Source organism: Bufo bufo, chromosome 1 (assembly GCF_905171765.1).
Source record: "Bufo bufo chromosome 1, aBufBuf1.1, whole genome shotgun sequence".
NCBI classification, from domain to species: Eukaryota; Metazoa; Chordata; class Amphibia; order Anura; family Bufonidae; genus Bufo; species Bufo bufo.
This window is the reverse complement of record NC_053389.1, coordinates 46,444,198-46,467,416: the sequence shown is the minus strand read 5'-3', so window position 1 is coordinate 46,467,416 and position 23,219 is coordinate 46,444,198. Positions and strand designations below refer to the sequence as shown.

At 49.3% G+C, this 23,219-nt stretch overlaps 1 protein-coding gene and 1 non-coding gene across 17 annotated transcripts in view; both read right to left on the bottom strand.

Annotated features, from left to right (window-relative positions):
- The window catches only part of UBR4 (ubiquitin protein ligase E3 component n-recognin 4), a 167,508-nt gene extending 147,558 nt beyond the window's left edge, over nt 1-19,950 (bottom strand). For all 16 annotated transcript variants that reach the window (XM_040422715.1, XM_040422731.1, XM_040422756.1 and 13 more), the window contains exons 1-11: nt 19,806-19,950; nt 11,802-11,899; nt 11,585-11,688; nt 11,074-11,203; nt 8,760-8,893; nt 8,535-8,631; nt 8,293-8,434; nt 7,658-7,782; nt 7,452-7,576; nt 7,306-7,365; nt 5,436-5,623 (exon numbers count right to left, since the gene is read on the bottom strand). In XM_040422715.1, the coding sequence (XP_040278649.1) occupies nt 5,436-5,623; nt 7,306-7,365; nt 7,452-7,576; nt 7,658-7,782; nt 8,293-8,434; nt 8,535-8,631; nt 8,760-8,893; nt 11,074-11,203; nt 11,585-11,688; nt 11,802-11,899; nt 19,806-19,930 (1,328 nt within the window). In that variant the 5' untranslated portion in view covers nt 19,931-19,950. The remainder of the gene's footprint in view (nt 1-5,435; nt 5,624-7,305; nt 7,366-7,451; nt 7,577-7,657; nt 7,783-8,292; nt 8,435-8,534; nt 8,632-8,759; nt 8,894-11,073; nt 11,204-11,584; nt 11,689-11,801; nt 11,900-19,805) is intronic.
- Nucleotides 3,152-3,309, bottom strand: LOC120987543. The gene has a single exon (XR_005776131.1). It is a non-coding gene; the product is annotated as a U1 spliceosomal RNA (small nuclear RNA).
- Nucleotides 19,951-23,219: the final 3,269 nt, after the last annotated feature.

Sequence of the window (23,219 nt, the reverse complement as noted above, 5' to 3'; positions counted from 1 at the left end):
GTCAGAATGGAGGTTTTAATAGCCACGCCTTCATCAAAAGCTGATGTAAGACCGGACCCCGAAAGAAGGTCGTCTGAGTGGCAGTGACCAAGGGACGTCTACAGGAAGGAGAACGAGGTCAGCATACCACGCGCGACGGGGTCAACTCGGAGCGACTAGGATTTGTCTGAATATCCTCCGTAGAACCCTGGGAAGGAGGAGAAGAAACACGTAAGGGGGGAGAACTCCCACCAAGGAGAATCAAGGCGTCCACGTTGCATGCTTCCGGGAACTCTGGCTCTGGGGAGAAAGGTGGGAAGCTTTCGTGTAGATACCGTTAGCACACCCGGACCAATGGAAGAGTCTCTGTAGGAGAAGGAATGTGGAGGGCGCCACAGCCCACCAGTCGTACGAGATGGAAGGCCACCAAACTAATACCCTGTGCAAATGCATATGAGGGAAGGTAGCAACGTAGGAACTACCAAGGCATGCGGAATGGCAATGAACCTTGAGCCAGAGGAGGAAAAGACAGAAGAAGAATAGGCTAGGTTTAAGCCCATTCCCCGTCTGAGACCGGCGCTATACGGAAGTAGCCAAGGATTTAGGCTACTTTCACACTTGCGTTCAGAGAGGATCAGTCGGGTGTCTGCACAGACGGATCCGCTCCTATAATGCAGACGTTGGGATCCGTTCAGAACGGATCCGTCTGCATTATAGTTCAGAAAAAATTTAAGTGTGAAAGTTATTCAGACGGATCCGTCCAGACTTTACATTGAAAGTCAATGGGGACGGATCCGTTTGAAAATTGCACCATATTGTGTCAACTTCAAACGGATCCATTCCCATTGACTTACATTGTAAGTCTGGACGGATCCGTTTGGCTCCGCACGGCCGGGCGGACACCCGAACGCTGCAAGCTGCGTTCGGGTGTCCACCTGCTGAGCGGAACGGAGGCCAAACGGAGCCAGACTGATGCATTCTGAGCGGATCCGCATCCACTCAGAATGCATTGGGGCTGGACGGATGCGTTCGGGGCCGCTTGTGAGAGCCTTTAAACGGAACCCCGAACGCAAGTGTGAAAGTAGCACTGGAGCGACCACGAACTCTAGAAAAGCTGCACCTGTGGAGTAGAACAAGCTGTAGGAGCTAAGCCTGAGTGCCAGCATAACCACTTTCCCAGGGAAGAGGGAGTGGTGGATAGAGAATACGGAGTCAGTGAAAAACACTCGATTCGCTGGAACGTACTTCCCATATATGTGCAATGGTGTACGCACTACGTATTGATGCGGACAAAACCATGACCGACTGGAACAACGGAGGCCCATGGAGATGGGGGGTCTCTAGGACATAAAGTGATGCTAGGAACCCACTGAGAAGACAGAGGATGTTATAATCATGCGCGAAACCAGCACCAAAGGAAGGGATAGCCACCGTGTCCACTGGTGGCACCCATATAGCACCAGGGTAAGAGTGCCGGGCACCTGCGAGTACCGACTGTTGCCACGCCCCCTTGGAAATAAGCAAAGGCACCTAGAGCCGTGGTGCCGCAGAATTGCAGCATCCGAAAATGTTTAGTTATTCCTCACTATTGGATCACTAGCGGAAGGGGGTAATGCAACAGAAGCACGGTGATGTGCAACACTCCGCCTATGGACGGATAGTGCGACAGTCGGAACCGTATTCAATGGTAGTGCAATTAGCTACCTAAGGAAGGTGTAAGCATACGGCAAGTACTAGCCAGTCATAGGGAGAATACCCCACCTATGAAGGGGGCGAATGCCCACGGCGAGAAGTAGTGCATATGGCGAATCCTGTACCCCGTGGGAGTGCAATTGTTGCACCTAAGTACTGGGGTAATGCATACAGCACACATTGTAACCAGTGATAATGCCATCGCGCCATGAATGGATCTGCATATGGCAGGTCCCGAACCCCATGTCAATGTACTTAGTCCGCCTATGGCAGGGGATAATGTATAAGGCAAGTGCTGTATCCCGAAGTAGTGCAATTACTCCACCTAAGGAAGGGTTAATGCATATGACAAGTACTACTGGTCACCTTAGACGCAATCTTAGGAGATTGCTTCGGACTCATGTCAGGGTCTGAATCAGTGATTCTCTCCCCCCCCCCCCCTCCTCCGGACGGACCCTCCCTGTGGGGGAGGGTGTGTCCTAGCATAACACAGGGAGGGAGGGTGGGGTTGCGAGGAGAAAAGATGCGCTGTGTCCCGCTCGCACGTAGGTCTACTCCTCAGAATCTCGCCCCTGGCAGGTGGGGACTTATCAACCGAACTACCCAGGGGGTGGGATGGGAGCTTGTAGAGGTCCATCTTCCGGATTGCGCAGGCGGTGCAGTATCAATCAAGCTACTCCAAAGGTGGATTGCATAGGTGGAGAATTATCCCCCACCAAACAACCCAGGAGGGTGGATTGGGAAGGTCAGAGGTCCTTAATTGAATAGCGCCGGCAAAGAATTTTCAACCAAATGACCCCAGAGGGTGGACTGGGAGTCCCAGCTGACCCCTACTGGATTACGCAGGTGGGGAATTATCAACCAAACGACCCAGGAGGGTGGATTGGGAAGTCAGAGGTCCCTTATTGAATGCGCTGGTGGAGAATTATCAACCAAACGACCCCGGAGGGTGGACTGGGAATGTCAGAGGCCCGCTATTGAATTGCGCAGGCGCAGAATTATCAACCGGGTCGATTGGGAATTGCAGAGGCTCTTCACTGTAATGCGGAGTTGAGAATCATCAATGGCCCCAGAGGATGGATTGGAATCCTTCAGTGGTCCAGCACTAAATTGCGCAGGTGGAATTATCAACCAAACGACCCGGAGGGTGGATTGGGAACATCAGCTGTCCTCCACGGGATTTGCAGAGGAGGAGACTTATCAACCAAACGGCTCGGAGGGGATCTATGAGAGGTGCTCCTTATCCGAGATAGGACACGGGCCCAGTGTGGTACTGCACAGACAGGGTGGTCTTGCGGTAATGAGGGGCGGGGAGGGGGCCGTATGGACGCACATCCCTTCTGTTTTTTTTTTTTTAAACAAGATGACAGCCTCAAGCACAAGAGGCAGGAAAGGGTTAAATTCCTCCATGAGGAACATTGCACTGGGAGTGCCACGCCCCCTTAGAACTCTATCCCTCCCCAGTTTATAGTGTTATAGGACATAGAAAGCGTGAACGCAGTCCCACATCACCATACAGTCAAGTTTCCTGCATTTGGGGAAAATGCAGGGGTCAGAACTCCGGGAGTTCATTCGTTGCACCTCACCCTGGGAGAACCACCTTAGTGATCATGGTATCTCCCCTGCCAGGTAAAGTATAGGACAGTGGAAACCAGGCCCAATAGGACCGGAAACTCCAAGGGTTAATAATAATTGGTCCCTAACTCTTGTTCCTACCTGTTCATGGGCCATGACAGCCACATAAAATCCAGGGAATGCAGGTCAGCATGCAAGCCAAGTACACTTTGCTTGTAACCCCGTCCGGTGCCATTACAGCTTTCATCGGATCCAGGGATGCAAGTACCAACATGCATGCTGAACCCACCATATACTTCTCCTGGAGCCAAATGGCTAATGGTAGGTTCTATACAAGCAGACTCAGTTTTATACTGACTTTAAAACCAGCCTCAAGGACAGATTAACTGGTCAGGTGTGCAATGACTCCAAGGAGATCGCCACGCCTCCAATATATACTACAAAGAAAAAAATAAGGGGTTGGGTCAGCACAACCTGCCTGTAGGTGCAGATCGCTATGGCGAAATACATATACAAACGGAAAATGCAAATGTGATCGCACACTACATCCAGCACTCTGCCCTCCATGCTGGATGAGACATTGGTTTATATTTTGGCCAAAGCATAGTAAGCCACTCACCGCGTCAAGGCTGTCTCATGAGTGGTCCCTAACTCTTGTTCCTACCTGTTCATGGGCCATGACAGCCACATAAAATCCAGGGAATGCAGGTCAGCATGCAAGCCAAGTACACTTTGCTTGTAACCCCGTCCGGTGCCATTACAGCTTTCATCGGATCCAGGGATGCAAGTACCAACATGCATGCTGAACCCACCATATACTTCTCCTGGAGCCTTATTTTTTTCTTTGTAGTATATATTGGAGGCGTGGCGATCTCCTTGGAGTCATTGCACACCTGACCAGTTAATCTGTCCTTGAGGCTGGTTTTAAAGTCAGTATAAAACTGAGTCTGCTTGTATAGAACCTACCATTAGCCATTTGGCTCCAGGAGAAGTATATGGTGGGTTCAGCATGCATGTTGGTACTTGCATCCCTGGATCCGATGAAAGCTGTAATGGCACCGGACGGGGTTACAAGCAAAGTGTACTTGGCTTGCATGCTGACCTGCATTCCCTGGATTTTATGTGGCTGTCATGGCCCATGAACAGGTAGGAACAAGAGTTAGGGACCACTCATGAGACAGCCTTGACGCGGTGAGTGGCTTACTATGCTTTGGCCAAAATATAAACCAATGTCTCATCCAGCATGGAGGGCAGAGTGCTGGATGTAGTGTGCGATCACATTTGCATTTTCCGTTTGTATATGTATTTCGCCATAGCGATCTGCACCTACAGGCAGGTTGTGCTGACCCAACCCCTTATTTTTTTCTTAATAATAATTGTTGTTAAATTTACATATCGCCCCAATCCTATCAACCCTTTTTTGAGTTATAAGTAATTATTTTCCCCAGCAACAGTAGTTCTGAGGAAGGAAAAGGTTAAACAGTAGGCCGGGGGAAGACCTCAGACAGCTGGTGTAGCGAGGAACATGGGCGTGAAAGGAGGTAGTTAATATACTTACCTAGACTGTTTCTGCCCACCCCGATTCCAGCAGTGTCACCTTCCTCAGTGTGCTGCGCCTTGGGTAGGGTGGCTACATTGGTAACAGGGGGGACTTCCAGGAGTAGCAGATAAGGGGACACTGTAGCTGGCGGGTGACAGTGGATTTGAGAACCACTGTTCCTGCTTGTCTTCCAGAGGTGGGGAACGAGCAGCGGGCTTGAAGACCCACTGGTCTCCCCCCTCAAGTGTGGGAAAACAGGTGGATAGAGTCCGCCTGTAGCCCGAACCCGAAAAATAAAAAAAGGAAAGATCTTTGGCAGACCTGCAGAAAAAACATGTCTACCTCCTACAGACACTAAGCTAAAACGGATTAGCTCAGTGTCTGCAGGAGGGGTATAGCTGAGGGGAGGAGCTAACAATACTTTTTTGCCTCCTAGTGGCCATACCCATGGTGTTCTGTGTCCCCCAATGATACGAGCGAGAAACTACTCCACCACAGTATTCTCTAGTGGAGGGGATGAGCTGAAATAATGGCGCTCGCAATCGCAAGATCTCCAAGCAGTAGAAACATTCCAAAACTGATAAATGTAAAGTACGGTACATCAAAAAATCTATTATAAGTAATGTGCATCCACTATTTGCCAACATACCCTTTACCAGGGCCCAGTTTTGGGGAGCCCACACCTTCCTTTGACCGGGCAATGTCCTTGACTCTGAGCGCTGCCAGCGGATCTTTCTCTTTCCCTTTATCTGCCAGGGCTGTGGGGCTCAGGTTAAGGATCAGGTACAGACTGTTCACCAGACACCAGGCTCCCAGAAGCTGGAAATTCTGATAATTCTAAAAAATAAAACCCAGACACTTAATTCGAAACTATACAGAGCAATCACAATTTAAAAACATGCAAAGTATTTAAGAAATGTAAAGGGAGTTAGATTTGCATCTTTCATACATAAGAACGTTCAAGAACATCTGCATAATTACAGAAATGAGACACAGAATATATGTCACAGAAAGGCCATAGTGTAAAAATTTGGAGAAGGGTACTTTTACACTTGCGGCTGCCGGATCCGGCAATCCGGACGCAAACTGATGGCATTTGTCAGACGGATCTGGATGCGGATCCGTCTGACAAATGCATTGAAATACTGTATCAGTCTCTCCGGTGTCATCCGGAAAAACGGATCCGGTATTAATTTTTTTTTTGTTGCATTTTTAAAGGTCTGCGCATGTGCAGACCGAAAAGCCGGATCAGTTTTGCCGGAACACTTAATGAAGGATCCGGCACTAATACACTTCAATGTAAATTAATGCCAGATCCGGCATTCCGCCAAGTGATCAGCATTTTTGGCCGGAGAGAAAACTGCAGCATGCTGCGGTATTTTCTCTGTCCAAAAAACATAAAAGGGACTGGACTGATGCATCCTGAACGGATCGCTCTCCATTCAGAATGCATTGGGATAAAACTGATCAGTATTTCTCCGGTATTGAGCTCCTGTGATGGAACTCAATACCGGAAAACAAAAACGCTAGTGTGAAAGTACTCGATGTTGTACAGTTTTATAAAAGTATTGCATGAGACAAGAAAGAACGTGGCTGGATTATCGGCGGCTGTCTAAGGAGTGGAGTCTGAACTCACCACCACTCCTAGTAACAGTATAATCATTTCCATGCATTTTAAACCATCAAACTAGCCCGGGCTGGATGATAAATTTGGCGCATCTTTGGACAAATTTGTCTTCCTTTATGACACTTGGTTGGCTTAGGTTACATGCACACAACCGTATGTGTTTTGTAGTCCGAAAAAAAATAAATAAAGGATGACGTCCGTATGTCATCCATTTTTTTTGCGGATGCATAGTAACAATGCCTATCCTTGTCCGCAAAACGGACAAGAATAGGACATGTTCTATTATTTTTGCGGGGCTACGGAACGGACATACTGATGCGGACAGCCCATGGTGGGCTGTCCGCATCTTTTGGTGGCCCCATTGAAGTGAATGGGTCTGCACCCTAGCCGCAAAAAATGCAGCTCGGATGCGGAACCAAACCACGTTCGTGTGCATGTAGGCTTACTGTGAACCAAAATTTTGGTGCATCTCAAGTCAGGGCCCTAATCTTTATAAACCACGCGATGCACAAAAAGTTTCTAAAACACAAAGGGGCCGATTTAGTAAGATTAGCATGAAGTACGCCAGCCTTAATCAGATGGCAAAAGATGCAACAAATTGATTAAAGACATCCTGGGATGTCTGTGTGCCAGAAATCTATGACAACTAGGTGATTTCGGGGTCATTTACACCAGCTCGTTGGCGTCAATAACGTTAAGTCTGCCAGGCCACACCACACCAACTTCTTAAAAACCAGAAAGGGGCACAATTTTCTATTTATTTATTTATTTTTGCAGCAGGAAGCTTGAGCAAAAATGTGAGAATTTTCTAAGCCAAAAAAAAACTGTTGTAGAAGCCTTGCATTTGCTGCAAATTAAGGTAATTTTTTTTAGCTTTATACATTCTTCCTACCTCTCCACCTGCTCTTCTGGAACTGTTTATCGCTTGTCCGATCATCTCATAGATTTCCAGCTAAAACACAGGAAAAGCAATATTAATAAGTATTCATGCCATCATGCAAATAATGCACGTGGCTGGCAGGGGATCCACAAACTTACACATTTCTGCACAATGGCGGCAGCATCGTTTTCATAATCTTCCTCTTTGCAGCTCGTAGATCCAGTCCGCACCTGCTGGGTACTCCCAACATGAAGAATTGCCATGCATGTGGCCACGCTGACACCTTCACAGTGGAAGAGAAGAGGTCATGGATATGTAAGGGCCATGGAGGAAGAGAAACTATGTGAACAGAAGTGACACTTACCTGCATACAAGCAGCTCAGGGCCAGCAGTGTGACATCTTTAAGTCGAGGAGGGGTCAAAGGCTCCATGACAGGCAGAGAGAGTGTGTCCAGTGCCATGGTCACATCAATCACAAGTGAGTGAAATCTGAAAAGTGTCAGGATAGAGCGTTAAATCTTTTCTGCATAAATTATGATTCCTGATACTGGTGCAAGGGACATGTGCACATCCATCGCTATATAATGGCTCAGACACACGGCCGTTGTGGCACCATATGACGGATGTGGACCCATTCACTTGATTGGGTCTGCAATCTGAAAGATATGGTGAGGAAGGCCACGGAAGCACCATGGCATTTCGGCCCATACCGCCACACAGCAAAAAAAAAAAAAAAAAAAAAAAAAATATATAGAACTTGTTCTATTTTTTTTTGCAGTGCGGACGGATCACTGATCCATTCAAGTTCAATGGGTCTGCATCCATCTGCGCCAGCCACACAGACAGTGCCCGTGCATTGAGGATCGCAATTTGTGGTCCCCAATGCACGGAATGGGCGACATATGTTCGTGTGCATGAGCGCTAAGGATCAAACCTCCATACCAAATCGATCCAGGGAAGACAGTCATTTTATGCAACACTCCATAGCAGCCTTCCTACCCATTGCGAACAGCTGTGGCATCTCCAACCGTCGCTGGCATGATAAAGAAGGAGTTGGCGGACACAGCGTCTTGGTAGCGGTTAATATATCTCAAAAAGTAGGGCAGATTCAAGCAGACTCTCAGCAGCTTCTCTGATCCACCTGCAGCACGGGAAATATAACAGCAATTATCTTCATGGCATGAAATCATACGCACAGCTATCCTCCACTTATCAATCAACCTGCAAATTGTGGATCTTACCCAGTTCCTGAAGACTGCCCACATTCTGGGCTATGAAGATGCTCTTGGTTTTTGCTGCAGATGCCAGATCCGATGTGTCGTCCACCTCAGCTTCCACCTAGTAACAATAATTTTATGAAAAGTTAACATAATAATGACACTGGAGATCTCTCTTCAAACACAGGAAAGGTCTAACTCTCTCTCACAGAACATAGTTACCAGCATGTAAAGCAGGAATATACTGACCTGTGTGTGTGAGGACGACGACGCGGAGCCTCTGGGGTTAAACACCGACGTCAATTGGTTAAGAAAGTTCATTCTCACTTCTTTCTGGCGCAGCTCAGGACTCAGAAGTACGGCTGTGTCTTTCTGATCCTCCACTAAAGAAAAGGTGGGGATGAGAATTCATATTTTTTAAAAAACAAAAAACTAAAACACAGACAACTTTTCTACAAGTTGCTATCATTCTATCAGGACCACTTTCCATTGACCGTTAGGGAAAAATGGTCCCGTGAGGTTGGCCCCCTGAATGATGCGCAGGGGTCCGAAATATTGTCTAAAAGCCCCTTGTTATCACTGTGTGAGAGACACAGACTGTCACAACTATACTCAATACACAGGGTTTACAGAACACCTAAGTTCCTACATAAGATAGGGGTATGCGACACATCTAATTGCCCAAAATGTGATATGTCGGAGGCACATATACTACACATGTTTTGGGAGTGCACTGCCATAGGTCCTTTTTGGAATCTAGTGTTCGATATTATTTTTCAGGTGTTCAGGATCAGAATTCCGGTAGATCCTTTGATGTGTGTGTTGGGCTTGTTACAAGACGAATTCACAACTGACCTCAATATTGGCATTAGTAGAACACTGTACCAAGCTAGAAAATAATAGCCAAATACTGGATAAGCACTACAGTACCGGCTAAGGAGGAATTTATTGCACGTATGAATGTGATAAATTGGACATGAAAGGGGGAGTCTATATGGGGACCATGGTTGAGCACGCCAGGACTACCCACTGGACGTCTTCTGTCCTTGCAACTGGGGGGACGCCTAGATTATGGTGAAGTGTAACACGATAATGGGATGTTACTGATGAACGGGTTATGGTGGAAACAGGGGTAGTTGTTTCTCAAGCTGTGTGGAGGAGAAGAATGAGCTGACAATGTGGCGCGGTGCAGGTTAGGGAGGGGGGGGGGGGTTACACTCTTAAGTTTGTACTTTGTGTATTAATGTGCCCAAGTTGGGTCTCTACTTGTTTATGTCAATGTATATTTGATGTATGTCTATTTGTACGAATTGAAAACTTTTAATAAAAATTAACTTGATTTAAAAAAAAAAAAAAAAAAAAACAGACAACTTTTCTTCACCGTATAATGTGCGCCTGCTGGATACATCCGAGAGCCTGTCCACCACTACTTATAGAATTAATCTACATAACGAGTTTAGTCACTTTATAAACACATGACATTTCTTATCTTGTCCTGATCTGTAGTTGCAACCTGAATTATACTGCAAAGCTACAAACTTCAGAGATGAAACCTCCCAGCAATCCCTGCTTGCTCCTGGCAAGTCGCATTCTGAGAAGTGTTGTGTTTGCACTGGGCACCATACAGTCATCTGATGTAGGAAACAACTGACTGGCCACATGCATTATAGGAGCTCAGCTGGGGGTTTCCGGCCACGAGCTTACTGCCTCCAATAACAGCCAGTAAAATAGTGAGTGCAGCTCTGGAGTATAATACAGGATGTAACTCAGGATCAGTACAGGATAAGTAATGTAATGTATGTACACAGTGACTGCACCAGCAGAATAGTGAGTGCAGCTCTGGAGTATAATACAGGATGTAACTCAGGATCAGTACAGGATAAGTAATGTATGTACACAGTGACTGCACCAGCAGAATAGTGAGTGCAGCTCTGGAGTATAATACAGGATGTAACTCAGGATCAGTACAGGACAAGTAATGTATGTACACAGTGACTGCACCAGCAGAATAGTGAGTGCAGCTCTGGAGTATAATACAGGATGTAACTCAGGATCAGTACAGGATAAGTAATGTAATGTATGTACACAGTGACTGCACCAGCAGAATAGTGAGTACAGCTCTGGAGTATAATACAGGATGTAACTCAGGATCAGTACAGGATAAGTAATGTAATGTATGTACACAGTGACTGCACCAGCAGAATAGTGAGTGCAGCTCTGGAGTATAATACAGGATGTAACTCAGGATCAGTACAGGACAAGTAATGTATGTACACAGTGACTGCACCAGCAGAATAGTGAGTGCAGCTCTGGGGTATAATACATGGAATATATGTACAAAGTTACAGAACTTTCTGTAGGCTCTGTATTTATAAGGTTGGGGCTACATGTCGATCTTGGCTACGACCTCCATCACACAACCAATCAGTGCAGCTGCTGAACGGAATGGGGTCGCTGCATGACAGCACGCTGCCACAACCACAACCCCAGATTTGCTAATAAATCCAGCATCATAGAATTAGATTCATATGTAAAATCTCAGACAGCAACTCTTCCCACTCACCATCAGAGAGAGTCTGTACAGTCTGTGGCAATTTAGAGGATTTCATCATTGCAGTAAAAGTGATTATCTCGGTCCGATCCAGGCGGCTGGTGCCGGTGCACAGACCCTTGATCAGTAGAATTAGGTGCTTCTGCAGGTTACAAATAAAATTTACACTCAGTAATACGCAATGTTCCTTATTCTACACTGGAACGATGCAGCTAACAGCAAAACCACACATTTCATACAGTGTGTATCAGGGGAGCAAAATAGCATTGAATCATTTAATACAGGACGTCTGGATACTTGTCCAGTGGCCACTTTCCCTGAAAATCAGGCCATTTGAAGGATTCTGATGTGGGGATGCAGCATGGCGCTGGAAATGAAGCATTCTGAATTGGATGGGCATCCAGTTTATGCACAAATAAGCCAGAGTTGAGTAATTCTCAGTACTGGTTAAAAGGAAGGGAACACAAGCCAGGGACCCTCATATTGCGTCAATATGCAATTTCAGGGACAGCCTAGGACCCACCTGAGACACTGCGCACGCCTCATCGGGACTCTCCAGGCGAAGTAAGGAAAATTCCAGCAAGACTTTGCAAGCAGCAGCTACAGACTGCAACTGGTTCCTGGGAACTGGAGGGAGAAAGAGGATGAAACAGCTGAGGAGAACAGGACCTACACCACATCACACACGCGTAGAACTACAAGCACCAGCATGACTGATGACAGTAACTGTAAGGACTTACTCTGGTTGCAGACAGTTGTGATGTAATGTGTGGACAGCGCCACGAATGACGAGTAGAAAGGTTCATACTGTTTGTCGTGGTGAAGGATTTCGGATTCGCTGAAAAGACAAAAGGAGACAAAACAAAGATGACACGAGTGTCTGCAAAACGCCTCCGGCTCACAGGACAGGACGGGTGCGGCTGATGTCATAGCTCACAGAGGATTCCCTACCCAAATACTCTGTAACCAACCCATCAGCTGTGTGTGCAGGGCTGGGTCATTACCGTCCAGGACTTAAATATTGATGACCTATCCTCATCCAACGATTAATCGAGTACTCTAATAACAAAAAATTAATTTAAAGAACGTTTTTCTTTATAAAAACCTCATCAGGCCCCCCTCCCCCCCCCCGTGGCACCAGATGCCCCACCAGTGCTACCAACTGCCCCCAGCTTGTCCCCCAGTGCCACCATCTCCCCAGCGCCACTACTTACCTTTCCTGTAGGGGCGCCGCTCCACAGCTCCTCCATCTTCTCACACAGTGTCGCTTACGTGCACTATGGCCTGACTATGTGTCAGGAAACAGTGCAGCGCGGTGCGGGTGACCACGGAGCGGTGAGTAATAGCAAGCGCTTCACTCCCGCTCCGTGGTCACATGACACAAACAAATCCTCGATGCAAAAAATTAGCATCAAGGATTTTTTTGTGTCTTATTACTCGATTCAATCGAGTAATCATTTCAGCCCTAATAGCCGCTATGTGGCACTGTGATCCCAGAGTTACAGTCCCTGCAAACAGCTGATTATTGGGGTGCCAAGACCAATCCCAGATCGGTGGGGGTCTGACACTCGACACCCCACCAAATCAGCTGTATTGGGCGGCCGTGGCATCGGAACTACACAGTGTATGCTGTTGGAGGCAGACGGCTCCAAACAACAGGTAGTGGCTGGGCCGGGGGACTGTAGCTCAGCTGCCAACATTCAAGTGAATGGGAGCTGAATTCCAAGATGTCAGCATCGGAAGCTTTGGAGCCTTCTGCTTCCACTCCATGTACTGTCAGTTCTTGGCGCTAGTGTACTGAAAATCAGATCCAAAACAGCCGACAGGTGGGGATGCTCTGTGTCGGACCCCCACTGATCTGATCCTGCGGATAGATCATTAAAGTCTGCAGACAGGACATCCCCTTTAAGCCTTCATAATATGCCTCAGCATTTCTCTCCTGGGCACTGGACACGTGATAAATCCTAGATAAGTGGAGGCTCGGACCCCTGGGACCCCATGATCACTAGTCCCACCAGACGCATGACCGTGGCTAGAAGGCGTGATCCCAGTCGCTGCATTCAAAGTCTATGGCGCTGACGAAAAATGCAGAGCATGCGTGTGTTCTAGCAGGGAAGAGAAGAGGAAGTCGGGCACCTCTGGCACTAGCTTATCTTCCCTGAGAACAAACAGACTGGGCACATACAGGCGGTCACAATGCCAGATCTCGATGCCAAGTTGCGGCGGTGTAAAATCGCTCCCTCTATTCTTCTATATTTAGGCCTCGCTCTCACTTAAAGCCACAGCAGGAAAAAAACAAACCAGGGTTGTGTTCACAGAAGACATTTATTTGGCGATGTTACATTGTAAATGGGAGAGTAGTGGATCCCTGGTCACTGACTGGTCGGGCCCCCTCCCTGGGAACTGTGACAAGCAGGCAAACATGAAACGCACCAGCGCACGATTCATACATGCAATACGACCCCTGCCTTCAATATCCAAATTCTCATTGCAACGCACTGCAGTCAGAGTTCAACGTCCTCTGCTCCTTTCGGCAAGTGCACCCTGGCAGAGCCGACCACAATATGTAATCTGAACTTCTACAAGGACCACGTCGATGAAGCAGAAGGCGACGTGATTCGGGCACGTCCTCATCAGATAAGATCTACTGAGACACCCTGCAAGAAGAAACGAGCAAACAGCCCCACCGCGTACCCCGGGTATGAACTAGATTAGCCATACCCACCCCTGGAATCAAGATCCAAGAGTATTAATGCTTCCCGGACTGCGCCATGTAAATCAGTGGTGCATGGAGCAGTCTCGCAAGCTGAGACCACCACATACCCGGAGGGTTCCAGATATGTAAGGCTACGACCACATGGTGCAGTTGGGTGGCCGTGTTACGTTCAAGTACCGCCGAGGGCTCTAATTAAAACTAATTAAGACGGCACAGTTTAGTCAGTCTGTATTGTTAGAGGGGTTCTCCCACGAAAATATTTGACAGTTTTCAAACCAGCTCCTGGATCTGAACACTTTTGCAATTGCATGTCATTAAAAATTTAGCATAGTCAGTGAGTTAGTCAATAAAATCTGTACAACGCCACCTGCTGTTTGTTGTCTTTGTCCTACTCACTGAGATGGCCGCACATGCTCAGTTTCATCCTTCAACTGCCTCCTGAGCTGTGATTGGGAGATAGGGGGGCGTGTGTCCCGCCTGCCGGCAGCTCAGGGGGGCCGTGTGTCCCGCCTGCCGGCAGCTCAGGGGGGCCGTGTGTCCCGCCTGCCGGCAGCTCAGGGGGGCCGTGTGTCCCGCCTGCCGGCAGCTCAGGGGGGCCGTGTGTCCCGCCTGCCGGCAGCTCAGGGGGGCCGTGTGTCCCGCCTGCCGGCAGCTCAGGGGGGCCGTGTGTCCCGCCTGCCGGCAGCTCAGGGGGGCCGTGTGTCCCGCCTGCCGGCAGCTCAGGGGGGCCGTGTGTCCCGCCTGCCGGCAGCTCAGGGGGGCCGTGTGTCCCGCCTGCCGGCAGCTCAGGGGGGCCGTGTGTCCCGCCTGCCGGCAGCTCAGGGGGGGCCGTGTGTCCCGCCTGCCGGCAGCTCAGGGGGGCCGTGTGTCCCGCCTGCCGGCAGCTCAGGGGGGCCGTGTGTCCCGCCTGCCGGCAGCTCAGGGGGGCCGTGTGTCCCGCCTGCCGGCAGCTCAGGGGGGCCGTGTGTCCCGCCTGCCGGCAGCTCAGGGGGGCCGTGTGTCCCGCCTGCCGGCAGCTCAGGGGGGCCGTGTGTCCCGCCTGCCGGCAGCTCAGGGGGGGCCGTGTGTCCCGCCTGCCGGCAGCTCAGGGGGGCCGTGTGTCCCGCCTGCCGGCAGCTCAGGGGGGCCGTGTGTCCCGCCTGCCGGCAGCTCAGGGGGCCGTGTGTCCCGCCTGCCGGCAGCTCAGGGGGCCGTGTGTCCCGCCTGCCGGCAGCTCAGGGGGCCGTGTGTCCCGCCTGCCGGCAGCTCAGGGGGCCGTGTGTCCCGCCTGCCGGCAGCTCAGGGGGCCGTGTGTCCCGCCTGCCGGCAGCTCAGGGGGCCGTGTGTCCCGCCTGCCGGCAGCTCAGGGGGCCGTGTGTCCCGCCTGCCGGCAGCTCAGGGGGCCGTGTGTCCCGCCTGCCGGCAGCTCAGGGGGCCGTGTGTCCCGCCTGCCGGCAGCTCAGGGGGCCGTGTGTCCCGCCTGCCGGCAGCTCAGGGGGCCGTGTGTCCCGCCTGCCGGCAGCTCAGGGGGGCGTGTGTCCCGCCTGCCGGCAGCTCAGGGGGGCGTGTGTCCCGCCTGCCGGCAGCTCAGGGGGGCGTGTGTCCCGCCTGCCGGCAGCTCAGGGGGGCGTGTGTCCCGCCTGCCGGCAGCTCAGGGGGGCGTGTGTCCCGCCTGCCGGCAGCTCAGGGGGGCGTGTGTCCCGCCTGCCGGCAGCTCAGGGGGGCGTGTGTCCCGCCTGCCGGCAGCTCAGGGGGGCGTGTGTCCCGCCTGCCGGCAGCTCAGGGGGGCGTGTGTCCCGCCTGCCGGCAGCTCAGGGGGGCGTGTGTCCCGCCTGCCGGCAGCTCAGGGGGGCGTGTGTCCCGCCTGCCGGCAGCTCAGGGGGGCGTGTGTCCCGCCTGCCGGCAGCTCAGGGGGGACATGAAGCACCGCTGATTTTTTTATTTGGGGGACCCTGAGCACTTCTGATTTATTTATTTGGGGGACCCTGAGCACCATTGATTTATTTATTTGGGGGGGGAACCTGAAGCACCGCTGATTTATTTATTTGGGGGACCCTGAGCACCACAGATTTTTTTTTTTTAGGGAGTATTCGTTTATTATTTATTTTAAAGTTATTTATTTGGTTTACAAATATTTTGTATTTATGCTAAAGTTCTGTGGTTATGAATGAATACTTGTGTATTTGAATTAACATTTGGTGTATTGGTGTCTGTGTGTGTTTTTGGTGGGTCATCATAACAGTAGCAAAATTAGTTATGACGTAGCAAGGAAAAAAATGTAATGGTTGGGGGTCACCACAACATGAGGAACTGTATTAAGGGGTCACGGCTTTAGAAAGGTTGAGAACCACTGATCTAGCAGAACAATTGGACAATGAATGAGGAGATCTCTGGATCCATGTGAGGTGCAGGGCTGGTTCTAGTCATGTATGTACTATATGATGTCTGATTTTTCAACTTTTACATTAATCATGGGAGAATCCCTTTAATGACTGCACAGTATTGAAGGTGCCGCATGGCCATTAACAATGCAGACTAACTAAACAATGCGGTCTCATTAGTGTAACAAGCTGAGGCCTGTATGACCACAAGGTACTGGAAAGCAGAACGGCCACGCTGTGAGGTCGTACCCGCACACAACTGACATCATCCGGCTGCAATGATGGGGATCAGCCATAACTCCAATTCCAGTCATTTAACCCCTCAGATATCGTGGTCAATAGCGACCACAGCATCTGAGACATTAGAGGAATGAGAATCCCTCTGACCTTAGTTCGGAGTCCCTGCAAAGAAACCGCAAGTGCTGAAGCCTTGTGTGTGTGTGGGGGGGGGGGGGGGGGGGGGGGGGGTATGGTTGTCAGGAAAAAATGTTCTTAAAAACATTTAAAATGATAATTAAAACACCATTACTGTACCATTTATATATAAGATAGACAGAGGTTTTTTTGTCATCTCACCCCTCTGAAAATATTTGAATAAAAAGTGATCAAAAAAAAGTTGTGCCCCAAAAAAACAAGCCCTCACACAGCTCCAGTTATTGCTGTCAGAAATGGTGATGCAAAAAAAAAAAAAAAAAGTTTAGTTTTTTTTACTAAGGTTTAAGTAGAAAAACTTAAAAATAATAATAATATTGCCCTAATCGCCGGTTGTCATGTAATTTTCACCGCACAGAATGCTTTAATAGAAAAATTGGAAAAAAAAAGTCAGAATTGCAATCTGCTATAAACGGCACAAAGCTCTGATAGTTGTTACAATGTATCGGTGCAGGTAAAATGTATCAGTCTGGAGTCCACAGCACAAGTCAGCGCAGAGCCCTGCTGTATACAATGTCACCTGCTGTTTCCTTCCCAGGAAACCTTTAGGTGAGGGCTAGACTTTTTTTAAAGGGATTCTCCCATGATAATGTAAAACATGAATATCAGACATCATATAGTACATGACCAGAACCAGCCCTGTACCTCACATGGATCCAGAGATCTCCCCATTCGTTGCTCTGCTAGATTTATATCAAGCTGACAGCTCGAGGGGAGTGTCCTTTCTGCTGCAGCTCAGGGGGCGTGTCCATGCTCTTCCTATCACAGCTCAGGAGGCAGTTGAAGGATGAAACTGAGCATGTGCGACCATCTCAGTGAGCAGGACAAAGAAATAAACCAACAAACAGCAGGTGGCGCTATACAGATACATTTTATTGAATAACTCAGTGGCTATACTAAATTTTTAATTACATGTAATTACAAAAGTATTCAGATCCAGGGGCTGGTTTGAAAACTGTATATTTTTTAGTGGGACAATCCCTCTTTAAAGTTAAAGGTTGCAAGTGAGCCGCCGTCCAACGTGCCATATATTGCATTCTGTGACAGTCGCGTCATGCAAACAAAAAATCCTTTTTTTTTTTTTTTCAGTCGAGGTCGCATTAGGTCACATGCTGCAACCATAGCCCTCGGACTGATGTTAGGCCTCTTTCACACTTGCGTTGTCCGGATCCGGCGTGTACTCCACTTGCCGGAATTACACTCCGGATCCGGAAAAACGCAAGTGTACTGAAAGCATTTGAAGACGGAACCGTCTTCCAAATGCTTTCAGTGTTACTATGGCACCCAGGACGCTATTAAAGTCCTGGTTGCCATAGTAGGAGCGGGGAGCGGTATACTTACAGTCCGTGCGGCTCCCGGGGCGCTCCAGAATGACGTCAGAGCGCCCCATGCGCATGGATGACGTGATCCATGCGATCACGTGATCCATGCGCTTGGGGCGCCCTGACGTCACTCTGGAGCGCCCGGGGAGCCGCACGGACGGTAAGTACACTGCTCCCCCGCTCCCCGCTACACTTACCATGGCTGCCAGGACTTTAGCGTCCCGGCAGCCATGGTAACCACTCTGAAAAAGCTAAATGTCGGCTCCGGCAATGCGCCGAAACGACGTTTAGCTTAAGGCCGGATCCGGATCAATGCCTTCCAATGGGCATTAATTCCGGATCCGGCCTTGCGGCAAGTGTTCCGGATTTTTGGCCGGAGCAAAAAGCGCAGCATGCTGCGGTATTTTCTCCGGCCAACAAACGTTCCGTACCGGAACTGAAGACATCCTGATGCATCCTGAACGGATTACTCTCCATTCAGAATGCATTAGGATAATCCTGATCAGGATTCTTCCGGCATAGAGTCCCGACGATGGAACTCTATGCCGGAAGACAATAACGCAGGTGTGAAAGAGCCCTTAGACAGGAGATGACAGGCGTCAAGGGGCTGACTAAACTGATAAACTGGGGTTGTCAGGAGGAGTCAGGTCAGATTGTAATGATGGTGTAACTTGGGGATGTCAGGGGTTGTAGTATGACCTGGGCAGGAGTATTACTCATCTTCGTGCCTGTCGGTGACTGGGGATCTCCATGATCCTGGTTGCCAGGGGGCACAAGGTACAAGGGCACTATTAGAGGATGTCAGGGGTGAGGGCTATGATTCACATTTGGGGTGTCAGGATCATCTGCCGCGATATTACAGCCAGGCAGATTTGGGGTGTCAGGGTTATGACCTAGATTTGGGGTGTCAGATGTAACATCACAGTCAGGCACCATCAGGGGGTGTCAGGCGTGTCCCAGATCAGGGGTGTCAGAGGTAATATTACAGTCAGGCACCATCAGGGGGTGTCAGGCGTGTCCCAGATCAGGGGTGTCAGAGGTAATATTACAGTCAGGCACCATCAGGGGGTGTCAGGTGTGATCCATATTTGGGGTGTCAGAGGTAATATCACAGGCAGGCACTATCAGGGGGTGTCAGAGGTAATATCACAGTCAGGCACTATCAGGGGGTGTCAGGTGTGACCCAGATTTGGGGTGTCAGAGGTAATATCACAGTCAGGCACCATCAGGGGGTGTCAGGTGTGATCCATATTTGGGGTGTCAGAGGTAATATCACAGTCAGGCACTATCAGGGGGTGTCAGGGGTAATATTACAGGCAGGCACTATCAGGGGGTGTCAGGTGTGACCCAGATTTGGGGTGTCAGAGGTAATATCACAGGCAGGCACTATCAGGGGGTGTCAGGTGTGATCCATATTTGGGGTGTCAGAGGTAATATCACAGTCAGGTACTATCAGGGGGTGTCAGATGTGACCCAGATTTGGGGTGTCAGAGGTAATATCACAGTCTAGCACCATCAGGGGGTGTCAGGTGTGACCCAGATTTGGGGTGTCAGAGGTAATATCACAGTCAGGTACCATCAGGGGGTGTCAGGTGTGACCCAGATTTGGGGTGTCAGAGGTAATATCACAGGCAGGCACCATCAGGGGTTGTCACTGCTCTGAGGGGCACAGGGGACCAGTGTTCTGGGTTGTTAGGGGTGACACTGCAGTCTGTCATTAGTTGTAATTGTCATTGTGGGGGTTGGGGGGCAGGATAAATGATGACGTCATGCTGTGACAGCGCCCCCAGAGTGTAAAGGGTTGTCGGGCCCCTCGGGTGCCGGTTGTCAGGGCCGCTCCCGCACCTGTCATGGCCGCAGTGACACAGCTCTCTCCACCTACGGGTCCCCGGGCCCGCCGCCGCCTCTCCTCACCTCTCTATCACCGATGCCAGCAGTTGCGGAAGCTCCTTCATGTCAAAGGCCGAGTAGGAGGCTGAAAGGAGCGGCCGTACCGCCACCTCCCAGCCGGGGCCCGAGCAGCCGCCGCTCGACGCCATCTTCCTTCCAGACAGTATCTGAGCAGCTACCGGAAGTGACGTTTTCCCTTACTAGAAAGGAGAGGACACGTGACATCCGGGCTCTGACCACCATATTGTGTGTGGCAGCCAATGTTCTACCATGTTGGTATGGGAACATTAATCCTTTGGATACCATTTTTTTTTTTTAGTTTTTTTAATTTTTAAGTTTTCATTTATCTTCCCTATCTTCCTTGAGCCATAACTTTTTTATTTTTCCGTTCACGTAGCTCTACGAGGGCTTGTTTTTTGCGGGGCAAGTTTTCTTTTCTAATGGCACCATTTAATATGGCATACAATGTAGTGAAAAGCAGGGAAAAAATCCAAATGGGGTGGAATTGGAAAAAAAAAAAACGCAATCCCTTTGCGGCAAAAAACTGACCCGTGCTAGGTCAGCATGATTACAACGATTCCACATATGTATAGGTTTTATATGTCTAAATTCTGTAAAAATAGAGCCTCCATCTCAAATTGTGTGCTGGATCTTATCCACAATCGCTCTCTGAAGCTATGGGTAGACATAGAACATACCCTTGCCCCACATCTGGTGCCAGGGATATTCTGGCTCCCTGTGGCCGCACAAAATAATCTCCTCCATTCTCTTCGCTCTCCTTCAGACTCTGACAAAATCATGGGGAAGATTTGCCTCCAAAATAAATCTAATTTCTGCACCAGGCCCTATGACGGCTATTGCGGCTCACCCTGACCTACCTTCCTCGATCAGAAACTTGCCATCACTTCGGACCCCCCCCCCCCCCTCCCCGGATTCTAATAAGAGATATTTTTAAAGGTTCGGGACTTTTACCCCTTAATGATCTATCACATATTTTTCTCAACTCCCCAAGTCGCTGGTTTCACTACCTTCAACTCCGCAGCTTTTTAGGGTCCCTGGCTCCCGGATCGCAACTATCTGCTCCTTTGACACATTTTGAAAAGCTTTGTGTAGCTAGCACAGGTCCAGGTCATGGTATCTCTCTGATTTATGGTCTACTTGGTGCTGGTGAGATAGGGGACATGTCGTTGATTGATCAGATGAGGAGTGTTGGATTTGCCTCTGGATGGGAGAGTGAACTGGCGGTCTCCTTGTCAGCCGAACAATGGAGCCGATCCCTCTTATTTACACATAAATCGACTACATCATGTCGCTTACAAGAGTTGAATTATAAGATCCTCGCACGTTGGTATAGGACTCCGGTCAAGTTGCATCAATTCTACCCATCGGTCCCCAACACCTGCTGGCGATGCCAAACAGCGGTTGGATCTATGCTCCACATTTGGTGGGACTGCCCTGGGGTTGCCCCCCTTTGGCAGGATATCTTTGCTCTTTATAATGCTCTATACCGGACTACTATATCTCCGTCCCCCCTGATTGCTTTACTCTCTGTTTACTCGGGCAGATTTCAACATGTCAAAAAAGGAGCTCTTAGAACGTTTGTGCAGTCTATGAGACAGATTATACCGCGCCAATGGAGATCTCCAGATGATTTACGGAGACTCACGTGGGTGCATGCCTTGGATCGAATAGAGGAGCTAGAGGCCGAGGCCCATAACCGAACCCAAGTGTACGCGCTGACCTGGGAGCCTTGGCTACAGTTTAGGAGCTCCTCTGGTTTCCAAACCTGGCTAGATACAGGTGATTTCACCTGAGACATCTCTGATAAGTTTTCCAGTCATCTCACCCCTCTTTCCCTCCCTCCCTTTCTCACCTTTCCCTTTCCTGGTCTTTTGTTTGTCTAAGGCCTCTTTCACACTTGCGTTGTCCGGATCCGGCGTGTACTCCACTTGCCGGAATTACACTCCGGATCCGGAAAAACGCAAGTGTACTGAAAGCATTTGAAGACGGAACCGTCTTCCAAATGCGTTCAGTGTTACTATGGCACCCAGGACGCTATTAAAGTCCTGGTTGCCATAGTAGGAGCGGGGAGCGGGGGAGCGGTATACTTACAGTCCGTGCGGCTCCCGGGGCGCTCCAGAATGACGTCAGAGCGCCCCATGCGCATGGATGACGTGATCCATGCGATCACGTGATCCATGCGCTTGGGGCGCCCTGACGTAACTCTGGAGCGCCCGGGGAGCCGCACGGACGGTAAGTACACTGCTCCCCCGCTCCCCGCTACACTTTACCATGGCTGCCAGGACTTTAGCGTCCCGGCAGCCATGGTAACCATTCAGAAAAAGCTAAATGTCGGCTCCGGCAATGCGCCGAAACGACGTTTAGCTTAAGGCCGGATCCGGATCAATGCCTTTCAATGGGCATTAATTCCGGATCCGGCCTTGCTGCAAGTGTTCCGGATTTTTGGCCGGAGCAAAAAGCGCAGCATGCTGCGGTATTTTCTCCGGCCAAAAAACGTTCCGTTCCGGAACTGAAGACATCCTGATGCATCCTGAACGGATTTCTCTCCATTCAGAATGCATTAGGATAATCCTGATCAGGATTCTTCCGGCATAGAGCCCCGACGACGGAACTCTATGCCGGAAGAAAAGAACGCAAGTGTGAAAGAGCCCTATGTCGTGTTTTTGTTTGTTTTCTTGTCAATAAGTTGACTTTTTCGTGTTTCTTACCATGAGCCACGATTTTAGAAGCACTATATTTGCCTTACTATTAGTATGCAATTTAGGAACCCGATACGAGTGCTTGTTACTTTTTCCTTCCGTATACGTGGCACTACAACTTGCATTCTATGTTTCCTTTTATTATTATGCTGCTTGAAGTGTGTGCACCACGTGGTGCCCGAGACGACTCACTTTCTCCAGCTAGAATGTTTTTTAGGTCCTCTAGTCAGGGCTTACCTTATTCGAGTACCCACTGGGTACAGGAGGCATTTGTCTTTAAGCCTGGTTGTCTTGGGCGGTATTTATGGTTTATTTTGTTTTTCATTGTACCTTGACTAATGGACTATGCTGTAATGTATATCCGTTTAACCACTGAAGCCTCTACTTGAACTCAGGAAAAAGGGGCATTTACTGTTTACATTGCCTATAATGCCTTGTTTAATTGCTTTGTCCTTCCTTACAATAAAAAGAGATTCAACAATAAATTCTGTAAAAATACATGAAAACTTGGAAAAAAGAAAAACATTTTTTACATCGCCATATTTCATAGAAAACATGTGGTATGTCTCTTATTCCAATTCACAGTGGTCAGATGGAGGGAGGTCTCACGTTATATCTGCAAATGTATTACAACAACCTGCTGCCCCCTCCCTGAAAATCCCTGCGGAGCTGTTGTGAAATTACCTGCTTCAGGGACCAATGGGCGATGACTTACCCA